General features: G+C 48.0%; 2 protein-coding genes across 2 annotated transcripts; one reads left to right on the top strand and one right to left on the bottom strand.

The window, feature by feature from the left end:
- On the top strand, positions 4,008-7,759 carry LOC8055699 (hexokinase-7). The gene is made up of 8 exons (XM_002440690.2): positions 4,008-4,543; positions 5,731-5,881; positions 5,994-6,179; positions 6,291-6,365; positions 6,473-6,628; positions 6,745-6,843; positions 6,938-7,068; positions 7,197-7,759. Exons 1-8 carry the CDS (start codon positions 4,365-4,367, stop codon positions 7,597-7,599), a joined length of 1,380 nt encoding a protein of 459 aa, XP_002440735.1. The 5' UTR covers positions 4,008-4,364; the 3' UTR covers positions 7,600-7,759.
- On the bottom strand, positions 9,353-11,669 carry LOC8055698 (auxin-responsive protein IAA16). The gene is made up of 6 exons (XM_002439357.2): positions 10,998-11,669; positions 10,813-10,891; positions 10,411-10,715; positions 10,188-10,326; positions 10,006-10,069; positions 9,353-9,910 (listed from the first exon to the last, which is right to left on the bottom strand). Exons 1-6 carry the CDS (start codon positions 11,101-11,103, stop codon positions 9,875-9,877), a joined length of 729 nt encoding a protein of 242 aa, XP_002439402.1. The 5' UTR covers positions 11,104-11,669; the 3' UTR covers positions 9,353-9,874.

Below are 12,624 nucleotides of genomic sequence, written 5' to 3'. Positions count from 1 at the left end.
AAATGCTGGCCAATAATCAAGATTGATGTGATGAACGCGATCAACGCGTTCTGGGCACTAGACAGCAGAAGCCTGTACCACCTCAACGGTGCTTATATGGTATTGCTAAAGAAGAAGGAGAACCCAGAAGAGTTGCGGGACTACAGGCCAATAAGCTTGATCCACAGTTTTGGCAAATTGATCACAAAATGCTTGGCGCAGCGGCTAGCACCGGTTCTGGACTTGCTGGTGAAGCGCAGTCAGAGCGCGTTCATCAGGGGTCGCAGCCTTCATGACAATGTCCGCGAAGTGCAGCTCGCCTGCAGGGCGATTCATGTCTCCAAAACGCCATGTCTAATGCTGAAAATTGATATTGCGAAGGCCGTTGACAGTTTTGCCTGGATTTTCTTGATCGAGGTCCAACAACATATGGGTTTTGGAAGGCGATGGACGAACTGGATATCCATGGTGCTGTCCACTTCGAGCACCAGGATCTTGCTCAATGGTCAGCCGGGGCGCCGAATTTGTCATGCTCGCGGGCTCCGACAAGGAGACCCGCTGTCGCCAATGCTGTTCGTCCTGATCATGGAGAGTCTGAATAACTGCCTAAGCTGGGTGGAGCAGCAGGGGTTTCTAGCGCCTATCAGTGCAATTGCTGGGTACCGAGTTAGTCTTTATGCGGATGACTTGGTGTTATTCGTCCTTCCACAGCAGCGGGACTTGGAGGTGATCAGAGGGGTGCTCAGTATTTTTGGACTGGCTTCGGGCCTGTTCTCCAATCTTGATAAAAGTGTTGCAACCCCTCTGAACTGCACTGATGCTCAGATTCAACTTCTGCGTGATTTTCTCCCCTGCCGTGTTGAGGACTTACCTTGTCGTTACTTGGGTGTACCGCTTTCGGTCAGGAAACTAACAAGGTCACAGGAACAGCCGATCATAGATAAAGTGGCTGCACGCATTCCGGATTGGAAAGGGCAAATGCTAAATGTTGCAGGACGCACGGCACTTGTCAAGGCCACGTTGTCGGCGATCCCAGTGCATACTTCAATAGCTATTTGCCTTTCACCGTGGGCGATCAGCGCCATCGACAAGCTGCGCCGCGCATTCATTTGGGCTGGAACAGATGCTGTGGCCGGAGGCAAATGTAAAGTGGCTTGGCCACTGGTTACCAGACCGCGTGACCTTGGGGGTCTGGGCATCTCTGATCTCAGGCAAACGGGGATTGCGCTGCGCGTTAGGTGGATCTGGAAGGACAGGCGTCTCGGCCGGGCACCGAGGACCTCAGAGCGGTCTGCTCTTGCACTCTTCCAGGCGGCCACGCTGTTCATCTTGGGCAATGGGGAATCTATTTTCTTCTGGACAGATAGGTGGCTTCAGGGTGAAAGTGTGCAGTCCATCGCCCCAGCAGTCTTTGCGGCTGTCCGGCCGCGTAAGAGGCGAGCAACGGTGGCAGAAGCGCTACCAAACCTAGCCTGGGTTAGACATATCTGTGCCCCTATAACTATGCAGTTGGTGGTCGAAATCAGCAGGCTGTGCGACCTTCTTGAGCATGTTCGCTTGCTGCCACAACCTGATACCCTCTCCTGGCGGCTGACGGAGGATCTAAACTACTCCGCAGCGTCTGCTTATGGTGCTATGTTCCTTGGTGCATCGTTGCCCCTCGGCGCCAAGGAAATTTGGAGGACGGCGGCGCCACCGCGGGTACGATTCTTTTTCTGGTTGGTCTTGCATGGGAGATGTTGGACGGCCGAGAGGAGGCGCTGCCATGGGCTGCAGCCCGATGATACTTGCATCATGTGTGACCAAGGGGTTGAGAGCATCGACCACATCCTGTTGAACTGCTGTTACTGCAGAGGAGGTGTGGCATTGTTGGCTGTCGAGGCTCCACTTATGCAATGTGGCTCCTCTCCAGGATGATCTGGCCATTCCCTGGTGGCTGCGCGTGAGGAAGCTTTTGCCAAAGTCGATCAGGAAGGGCTTCGATTCTTTCTTCTTCCTGTTGGGTTGGTCTCTTTGGAAGGAACGGAATGACCGCACTTTCAGGGGAACCTCGACGACGGCGCAACAACGGGCGTTGCTGATCAAGGAGGAGGCTGACGCTTGGTGTCATGCAGGCACGGGCGGCGCCAGGGGTATTCCCCTGTATGCCATGGAATACCCAAGATTTTGGAAATAAACACAAATAAATATATGTATACGTATAAGTATAACATATATAGTTTGCTACATGATGTAAATCTGGCCCAAAGCCCAACAGAAAGCAGTGATTTTCAGCTCAATCAACAAAGTAAAGAAAAAAAGATGGCAACATTTCCTGGCTGCCGCTCTTAGAGGATGTTTGGTTGCTAGCCATAGTCTACCACAACTAACTTTAGGTAAGTGTGGCAAGCCATAAAAAGTGTGACTAGCAAATTGGTTGCCACACTTTGTCATGCCTAAAAAAATCTTGCCACACTTTTAAACTCTATGACATGTGGAGCCTAAAAGAATATGCCTAAACTTAGTTGTCAACCAAACACTTGTTAATTTGGTCAAACTTGCCTAAAGTAAAGTGTGGCAAATTGTAGCTAGCAACCAAACAACCCCCTAGTCTCCCAACTCACATTGCATCGCACCGCTCTGCATCGCACCAACTCCCGACCCTAGCGTCCTGGATTCGGCGACCGGTGGGCAGTGACGACTGGCGAGCCCGGCGCTCCGGCAGCCGGCGATGTCCACGGTTTCGGTTCCGGCCTCCGGCCTCCGGCTTGCTGCTTGAGGCAAGGTGAGCACATACACTAGCACATTTGCATCGAAATTATTAGAGAAAATGGCACTATGACACTATGTTCAGATCTTGTACGTTGCTTAAGCCTTGTTTAGTTCTCTACACGAATTTTTTTTTGGTGATGTTTTCGTTTGTATTTGATAATTATTGTCTAACCATAGACTAACTAGGCTTAAAAGATTTATTATCTCATAAATTATAGATAAATTATGTAATTAGTTATTTTTTATCTATATTTAATACTTCATACATGTGCTGCAAAATTCAATGTGATAAAAATGTTAAAAATGTTTTTAATTTTTGGGTGGAACTAAATTAACAAAGCCTTGTTACTATTGTACAATTACATCAAAAAATTTTATATGCTCGGAATACCCAGGCGTAAAATCCTGGCTCCGCCACTGCATGCAGGTTTCACAAAGCTTGGTGCTCTGTTTCTGGGCGGCTGACTTCCGGGTGCTCGGGCTCCTGGGTTGTTTTGTGTTTCTGTTTTCTCTCTTGACGGGGTCCTTGTGAGCAAGCTTCCTTGCTCTGTTTTTCTTTGCTGGGCTGCGGTAACTGCGGTTGCTGGTCGCTTCGGTCTTATTGGTTTGTTTGTTAGTTGGTTTCTATGTTCGTGTCTGTTCTGTCTTTAAAACTCTCTCCTGGTTAATGAAATACGCGCTTCGGCGTGATAAAAAAAAATTAGACCAGTGAAGAGGCTCTGAGCCTCTCATGATCACCAGCGACTCGTGGAACACGAGCTGGCTGAGATTGTACTACAGGAGCACCCACGGGATCACGGGACCAGTGACTCAGCGAGCACTAGGGTGACATGACACTGATGTCGGCGCTTCGGCGGCAATTGTACCCAAAAAAAAGAAAAGGAAAAACAAAACTGCTGCAGCAGTGGTCATTGGTCAAAGCCAAGCAGCTGTTCATGCGCTTCCCGTGGGCAATGGCGGAGGCGGAGGAGGCGAATTCAAAGCAGCGCTCTTGGCAAGGCCATGCGCCGCCGCCGGTCTTTTATCTTTATCCAGCAAGGGTTAATAATAATTACAGCTATCCAAATTCAACCCAATAATTACAGAGATCCAAATCCAACCCAAGAAAAAATTACAAATATCCAAATCCAACCCAAATAAAAAATTATCCAAATTCAACCCAATAACTACAAATATCCAAATCCAACCCAAGAAAAAAAAAATCAATTTTATCCACAGGTACGAGTCCGAGTCAGCCGCTTCTAGGCCTCGATGCCGATGGGAACCCGTTGTCGTCTCGTACAGTTTTATCCTCGTCCTCGTCCTCGTCCCTGGAGGGGACGGATGCTATAAAAACCTCCTGGCCAGACCCACGACTCCTCCCAATCCAAGGTGGTCGTGCTCACCGATTTTCCTTTTTCCACGAGTGGATTAGCGCGTAGATTACAGATCTTCTTCGTCGGCGGTGTGGCCTGTGAGAGAGACCAAAAATCTCAGATTCCGGCGAGGGATCTGGCATTCTCTTCTCGCGCCGCAAACAAAGGTCGCGGCTTTCGTGTTGTTGCCCATCCGGTGGCCCGGTTGCTGACCGAGCGTGGAGGTTGGTGGTGCCCGCTAGCTGTTCGACGACGGTGACGACGAGGCCGGGGTCGACCATGGTGGCGGCGGCGGCGGAGCGGGTGGTGGCGGAGCTCCGCGAGGCGTGCGCGGCGCCGGCGGCGCGGCTGAACGAGGTGGCGGCGGCCATGGAGGCGGAGATGCGCGCGGGGCTGCGCGAGGAGGGCGGCAGCAAGATCAAGATGATCATCTCCTACGTCGACAATCTCCCCACCGGGTAAATTATTCCTTTTGGTACCATTAACCGAATTCCCGAAACTTACTTCTAGAATTGTTCTTTAACTACATGCATTCTACTGCTACACGATTTCTTTCATCATCATCATATTCATATCGATGCTATGCTATGTTTCGCACTATGAACTGGCTGTAGTTCGTTTGCTAGCACGAGCTGCTGTCTTCTTGTTGGTCCCTTCCGTGGATAGAACGCGTGTCCTCCTGCTCAACTCGAGCCGTGCTGGCGTGTCCGTCCGCGTGTTGGCGTCAACGCGTACCCTTGTGCCTGCGGCAGCACGTGCCAGCTCGCGAGTCTGCCAGCCTGCTATCGACCTGCCTACCTGCCTGCCATCCAATGTGCTGCAGCAAGCTGGCACGCCCTGGGAGCACAGCAACTGCGAGGTGGTTGGACTTGGAGTGCCATGCCAGCGCACAGTGAACACCCCCCCCCCCCCCCCTCCCCTTTTCTCTATGTTTTTTTCCTCTTGATAATGGAGATAATTAATACTCCCTCTATCTCAAATTGTAAGTCATTCCAAAAATCTTAAAGATTCAAACTTTTCTAAGTTTTTGACCAAATTTATATTATAAAATAATAATTATTACAGTACTAACTAAGTATCATTAGATTCTTTCTTAATTATATTTTCATAGTATACTCACTTTACGTTACAAATCTTAATATTTTTCTTTATAATTTTGGTCAAACATGAAAATGTTTTGACTCTCTAAGATTCTTGGAATGACAAGGGATGGAGGGAGTATATCCGACCTGGCTAAGCTAGTTGGATAATTAGGCACGGTTCGGTTTAGCTCAAAACAGGAAATTTGGCGAATAATCAGGCGCAATTCATGATGCTCTGCCTCGCTGTGTTCTTTCCTGGCTAGTGGTTAGCAATCTGCTGTATCCTGCTCAACAATTTAACAGTCAGTTGCGTGGTGCCAGCTGCTACTGAATAGTCATCGGTGATCTGTTGCACCGGCTGTCCAGCCTACGAAAACAAGTTAGCTTAGCTTTTGGTGGAAGTCAATCAAACCTGATAAAAAGTCGTCCTATACAAAACAAAAAACGTATAAAAGTTGCTGCCAGATATGGTCATTTTTATGATTTTTCCAGCTGCCCGTGTCTGCTCTGTACTACACCTGTTGTCAATCTCTGCTTACGTGTTCTAATTGTGCAAAACTCAGGAACGAAGAGGGTGTCTTCTATGCCTTGGATCTGGGCGGAACAAACTTCCGCGTCCTGCGCGTGCACCTGGCGGGGAAAGACAAGCGTGTCGCCAAGCGAGAGTCCAAGGAGGTGTCCATCCCTCCTCACCTCATGTCAGGCAACGCTTCGGTGAGTACAGTACACATTTTCACGGTTTATTAATTTGTGTATACTGTCCATTTGCGCCCGGGCTCTAGCTAGCTCATCCATGGTGTTAATTGGGTGCTGAATTCTTCTTCAGGAGCTGTTCGGTTTTATCGCTTCGGCGTTAGCCAAGTACATCGCGAGTGAAGAAGGGCACAGCAATGTGTTTGATGATGACAAGCAGAGAGAGCTTGGGTTCACATTCTCTTTCCCTGTCCGACAAACTTCGATTGCATCAGGCACGCTCATCAAGTGGACCAAGGCATTCTCGATCGATGACGCTGTAAGTATTCATTTTTATTTCATTTTGTGGCTGTGAATTCTAGACTGCTTTATGCAAAAATCTTGCAAGTCTGTACAGTTCTTATACCATAGCATTTCTGAAACTATTCAGGTAGGTGAGGATGTTGTCGCTGAGCTGCAGACGGCCATGGAGAAGCAAGGCGTCGACATGCGTGTAGCTGCACTGGTTAGCCCTTAGCTTCTGACCTGATCTATTTCAGCTGTTCTCATAGAAATTAAACAGCCCTTTCATAGACTAGGATGACAGGTTGACAATACGTTTTCATGCCTCAGATCAATGATACCGTTGGGACACTGGCCGCGGGTCGGTACAATGATGAGGATGTAGTCATTGGTGTGATATTAGGTACTGGCTCAAATGCCGCGTACGTTGAAGAGGCAAGCGCCATACCGAAGTTGGAGGGCGAGTTACCCAAATCAGGGAACATGGTAAAGTTGGATGCCTTGATAATATTTCTCATTTCATTCATGTGACTTGTGTGGACAGCACAAGATTATCTTCGTGCTTTTTTACAGTCTTCTCACCATGCTTTTCTGCATTTCAGGTGATAAACACAGAATGGGGTAACTTCGACTCGTCCTGCCTCCCAATCACAGAATATGATGAAGCCTTAGATGAGGAAAGCTTAAACCCAGGGGAACAGGTAGGTTTGACAGGAAGAATGGGCAATGATTCTCCTATTCATGTTAGTAAAGAAAACCCCTTTGCTTACACAGTTAACTGTTACTTATTTTCAGATCTTCGAGAAGTTGATTTCGGGAATGTATCTTGGCGAAATTGTAAGGAGGGTGCTGCTTAAAATCGCATCACAGTCTTCAATCTTCGGCAATGTCAGCCACACTTTGCTCAAAACTCGCTTCATTCTGAGGTATATACAAATATCTTTTATTTAAAGAGTTGTCTGTTATTTTTTAACTTCTTAACATACATACAAAAGTTAAATTAAAGTGTGACTTCTGCTGATCAAACGTTGCTGTGTAATGTTTGACATTTCAGGACTCCGGATATCTCTGCAATGCACCATGACGATACGCCTGACCTGAGAATCGTGGCTCAGAAACTGGCCGACAACCTCAAGATCATGGACACATCCTTGGATACAAGGAAGATGGTCGTCGAGATCTGTGACATCGTCACCAGCAGGTCTGCCCGGCTGGCCGCGGCAGGGATCGTTGGGATCCTCAGGAAGATAGGGAGAGCAGTGCCCGGCGACGAGCGCCGGTCCGTCGTCGCCATCGACGGCGGCCTGTTTGAGCACTACGCCGAGTTCAGGAAGTGCCTGGAGAGCACGCTGGTGGAGCTGCTCGGGGAGGAGGCGTCGAAGTCGTTGGTGGTGAAGCTCACCAAGGACGGGTCTGGCCTCGGAGCCGCCCTGATCGCAGCTGCTCAGTCCCAGTAATAGTACCACCACAGAATGGCCGTGTGTCGTTGTGCTGGTTCCTGGCAGTCGTCATGTACCTGTTGTGAATTCCTCCTGTATGTTTCCAAAAACAAGTTTGCTTGGAATTTGCCAAGCACATGTTCTAATGGAAAGTTGCTATGCGGAATCCTTGTGAGCTGGTGAGTTGAGGGTTTCCTTTGTTATTTAGAAAGAGGTGATGTGACTTCAGCTTTCCAGTCAGTTGAGATGGAGCAGCTGTACCTCTGGTTCATCTCCTTGAGAGCCTAGTCCTACACTCGTACCCCAGGAGAGAGGCCAGCGGTCCAAAACAAAATGAATAGTGCCACTTAACTTTAATTCGAGATTAGGCAATATATGAAAGCCAGAGCTTGAAGAGATTCAGGCAACAACTGACTTGACATGGGCACCAATAATTGAGTCCATCTTAATAATCACTAGATGTGATAGAAAAAAACATAAATCATAGAAGTGTTCAAAACAATTCGAAAGATGCTGCTTTTAGATTTGAGTCGTCGTCTTGTCTTCTGCGTCAGACTCGACTCTCATCTGGTAATTCTTGCATATGTGCTCTGCGATGGCTTTGAGTGACGTCACAGGCTCCTGATAATGCTCGGCCCGGCCTGTAGGGCGTGCGGTGTTTATTGGGCCAGCCTGGCATGCTTATTGAGCCGGCCCAAGGCCCATGGGCTCCTTCGGCGCAGCCATGTGTTGCCCGGCAATATTGGACCGTGCGTTTTTGAGCCCATGCCATGCGGGGCCAGTCCTGACGGTCATATGGCCATCTATAGCAGGCGCTAGCAGCATGGAATTGTTTTAAGAAAAATTTCAAGTTACCTCTCAACTTTTGTGAAAATCTGTTTTTTTCTCTCCTAAACTTTAAAATCGGGCAAAACATCTTCTTCAACTTTTAAAGCCATTCATCTTTTCTCCCTAGCCCTATTATAATCAGTTTTGAAAACGGTTTTGTTTTTTCTTTATTTCGGCTGAATCTTTAAAAAAATCATAAAATTGAAAATCTAGTTTTGTTGGACTTCACGTGAGTAGGTCTACACAATAAACATATAATATGATACTCTATAATTAATTAGAATAATTCATAGTTGCACTTTCTATGGTTCAATTGTGGTAAATTTTTATGGTGGGTTAATTATTGTATGATTGAACTATAGCTAAGTTATAGATTTATTTATATTTAACAAGCATAAACCTAAATAAATATATAACTAAGTTATACATGATCCGATGAGTATGAAATTTTTACTACAGCTTAAGCATACAATAATTAGCCTATCATAAAAAATCACCATAATTGGACCATAAAAACTGCAATTGTAAATTATTTTATTTAATTACAGAAAAATATAGATCTAAAGCTACATAAAAAATTTTATACTAACGCATACCATATTATATGTTCACGAAGATCTACTCATATAAGTCCAATAAAATTTGACCTTTTTATTTTTATGATTTTTATGTGATTTATTATGATTTTTTAAAAAATCAGCTAAAATAAATAAAAAATAAAAAGACAAAACTGTGTTCAAAACCGCTTATAACCGGGGCCGGAGAGATAGGTGAACGGTTTAGAGGAGATGTTTTGCCTAGCTTTTGAGTTTAGGTAGGAAAAGTGAACTTTTGATGAAAGTCGAAGAAGGTAATGTGGACTTTTCCCTTGTGTTCAACCACTGGAGTGTTTATGGGCTTTTTTTGTTTCAATGGGCCAAAAGATTGTGTAGAGAGAGAGAGAGACTAGCATAACTTTTCTTAAAAACGTATATCCACCTCAATCTATGTGTACATGGACCCTGTATTTTTTTTGTATGTTTGAATTGTGTTCCACGGGGTTCATCTCGACTCGTAAAAATCGAGAAGAAAAATCTAGCTAAATTTTTTTTCACGAAAATAAAAACTAAGAAGTAGGCCGCCACAGGTCACGAAGGAAGATGAAGTAGCCGAGCAACAAATGAAGTAGTATCACCGCGGCATGGCCCATGGGCCCTGGCGAGCTCGATCATTTGTACCCAATGTCCTACCCAGCGCCAAGAAACCTCGTTAAACTTTGAGAAAAGTTCAGACACTGCAGGCCCTACAGCACTAGGATTACATGATGATTGATCCTACCGACCGACTACTAGATTCTTGCTTCCCTACTTGATCACAGGATGGTAATGGTGGCCAAAATCGACGGAACGTCTTCAATTTTACACAGGCGGCCTTCCGAAAAGGGCCGCAAAATGTTCAGACTCCAGGGTGGTACACCAGTTCATCACTAAGCTGCAGCTCTCTTCCTGCTCGCTGCCCTCAGCTGCAACAAAAGCAAGAGCAAAGGAAGCAGGGGTCAGATCAGACAAACATTTTCCAGGCTACAACATCACCAGCACAAACAGATTTCACACTGACCGACGACGGGTTCAGATCGGAGCTCCTCAGCACGCGCAGCCGCCTGGCGGAGGCGATGAACATCCTGGTCCAACGCAAAGAACCAATCAAGAAAAACTTGGTCGGTCAGTAAACAGAGCAGGCGCGCGGGTTGGCGATTGCAAGGGAAGAAGAGCAGAGAAATGATCTTCTGGTGAACTCACGGCCACGGCACGTCGCCGACCAGCATCTGGTCGCCCTCGTCGTCCTCGTACACCAGCGTGTACTCGCGGCCGCCGCCGCCGCCGCCGTTGAGGATCCCCGCGATCGGCTGCTGCTCGCCGCCTGACCCTGATGCTTGAGCTGGCGGCAAAGCGGAGATCGTCAGTTGGGATACCGGCTGGCACGGTGGTGTGGTGATCCGCACGGACGGACGGACGGACGTACCGGCGAGGAGGCCGCGGAAGAGGTGGTCGACGGCGGCGGAAAGCGTGTCGTAGCCGGCGTGCGCGCCGAGGTCGAGCTTCCGGCCGATGGGGACGCCGTCCATGTTGACCTTGACGAACAGGCCCTTGTTGCCGGCCTCCACGGCGGCCATCCGTGGCTTGTTGCTTGCGGGCTCGTTGTTGCCTCTCTGCTGGCATGATGGTGGCTCGCGGGACGGCTTGGAGGACAACGACGTCGAAGCGAGGTTGCGACGGAATGCGCGCACCGGCGGCCATCCCACCACCGGAGCAGCTGCCGCCGCCTGCCTGAAGGGTTGAAATGACTTGCAGATGATGAAGAAAAAGAACAGCAGAGCAAGGAAAAGCAGGACAAGCAGCAGAGTAACGAAGGTTCATCGGTTACCTGGCTTTGAAGCCATTGCTGCCGCCCTTCGCTCGCGCAGCAGCAGAAGCAGAGCCGCTGTTCGCTTTCTCCTCGAAACCTGAAACCACCAGGGGAACAGAAAACACAACGATCGGTATGCCATGGAACTCGTTCCTTCCTGATCAGGCAAAGAAGCACATGAGGGAGAAGGAACGCGGCGGCACCTCCTGCAGCTTGGGTTGGCGATGCGGAGAAGTAGCCCGGGAGGCCCAGGCTGAGCTCGAGGCCGCTCCCCTCGTCGTCATCGCCGAAGCCGCCATTCCGAGCCATCTCCGATTGCGATCCTCACGGCTCTCTGCTCTCTGTTCTCTGCCTCTCTCACACACACAGGATACAGCCCACCCTCTTCCTGTCTCCTACGTAGACGCAGCTTTGCTCCTATCTATACGCTGGTGGACGCAGACGCAGCTGTGCTCGAACAGTCAAGTCGCAGCAGCAGCAGCAGCAGCCTAGGCACAGCTACGACTCTGATGAAACGGGGATCTCAGCCGCTCACACACAGACACGAGGGTGGCTACTGGCAGGAGGCATATATAGGTGGGATACGTGGGTTGGTTGGACGAACGGACAACTGCATCAAGAAAAGAGGAGGAGGAGGAGAGAGAGGACAGAGGACGCAGGCAGAACTCCACTCGAGCACCTAGCAGTGTGAGCGGCAGGCGGTCGCTGCGCCCGAGGAGCAGGCAGGAAAGGCCAGGGCCAGCCAAGGAAGGGGGAAAGCTGTGCCTGCGCTGATCTTGCGAGATGGGACAAGGTTTTGAGCTCTCGAGAGCGAGAGCAGCGGGAAAGGCAAGAGATTCGCGGGCGCAGCGGCAGCGGCAGCAGCAGCATTGCTTGTGCTGCTGCAGTGCAGATGCTGCGTGCCTTTCAAGTTTCAACCCCTTTCTCTCTCTCTCTCTCGTGAATTTTTCTCGTTCGTTCACTGCAGGCTGCAGCAAAGCACTAGCAGTAGCAGTGTGTAGTGCAGTGCTACAACGGGGAGGGGAGGGACAGCCGACCGGTAACCGGAAAGCCCCCAGTCCCGGTCATGCTTGAGCAGTCAGCATCTCTCCCTCCCTAGCAGTACCTTCACCGTTGCCTTTTCCAAGCAGCCAACGTAGGAGTATATACTCTGCTTCTCTACACTCTCTGTCCTCTCCGCCTCACCGAATCATAGCGTTGTTTATAAAGTTTTTTGATTTTGACACTACAGCATTTTCATTTTATTTGGTAAATGTTGTTCAATTATAGAGTAACTAGACTTAAAAAATTCGTCTCGCGATTTACAACCAAACTGTGTAATTAGCTTTTGTTTTCATCTATATTTAATGCTTCATGCATGTGCCGCAAGATTCGATGTAATAGAGAATCTTGAAAAGTTTTTTGTTTTAGGGTGAACTAATCAAAGCTTTAAAAATGCTTCTACACCATCTAAAAATGCATTGAGATTTTTGTGTTTTCACTTTCTCCACTACTACTTCACATTACTAATTTGAATTGCAGACCAGTGGTTCAATCTATCTATCTATCTATCTATTTAACCGAAAACTCTCATGTTCTTCAAATACATACAGACCTAAAACTGACCCCCTCTCCCCTCCCAAAAAAAAACAGATCTTAGGGCCTTGTTTAGTTAAAAAAAATTACAAAATTTTTCATATTCCCCATCACATCGAATCTTTATATGCATGCATGAAACATTAAATATAGACAAAAATAAAAACTAATTACGCAGTTCATCTGTAATTTGCGAGACGAATATTTTAAGCCTAGTTAGTCCATGATTGGACAATATTTGTCAAATACAAACGA

Source organism: Sorghum bicolor, chromosome 9, assembly GCF_000003195.3.
Source record: "Sorghum bicolor cultivar BTx623 chromosome 9, Sorghum_bicolor_NCBIv3, whole genome shotgun sequence".
NCBI classification, from domain to species: domain Eukaryota; kingdom Viridiplantae; phylum Streptophyta; class Magnoliopsida; order Poales; family Poaceae; genus Sorghum; species Sorghum bicolor.
The sequence above is the reverse complement of the archived record's forward strand: the minus strand, read 5'-3'. Positions and strand labels throughout refer to the sequence as shown.

What these genes read in the sequence shown, in the direction of transcription:
- LOC8055699 (XM_002440690.2), top strand. Translation starts at nt 4,365, where the DNA reads ATGGTGGCGGCGGCGGCGGAGCGGGTGGTGGCGGAGCTCCGCGAGGCG. An exon ending in TCATGTCAGGCAACGCTTCG is followed by an intron (nt 5,882 to 5,993) that starts GTGAGTACAGTA and finishes ATTCTTCTTCAG; the next exon opens with GAGCTGTTCGGTTTTATCGC. An exon ending in ACATGCGTGTAGCTGCACTG is followed by an intron (nt 6,366 to 6,472) that starts GTTAGCCCTTAG and finishes TTCATGCCTCAG; the next exon opens with ATCAATGATACCGTTGGGAC.
- LOC8055698 (XM_002439357.2), bottom strand. Translation starts at nt 11,103, where the DNA reads ATGGCTCGGAATGGCGGCTTCGGCGATGACGACGAGGGGAGCGGCCTC. An exon ending in CTTCCGCGGCCTCCTCGCCG is followed by an intron (nt 10,327 to 10,410) that starts GTACGTCCGTCC and finishes CTTTGCCGCCAG; the next exon opens with CTCAAGCATCAGGGTCAGGC. An exon ending in GTCGGCGACGTGCCGTGGCC is followed by an intron (nt 10,070 to 10,187) that starts GTGAGTTCACCA and finishes GCGTTGGACCAG; the next exon opens with GATGTTCATCGCCTCCGCCA.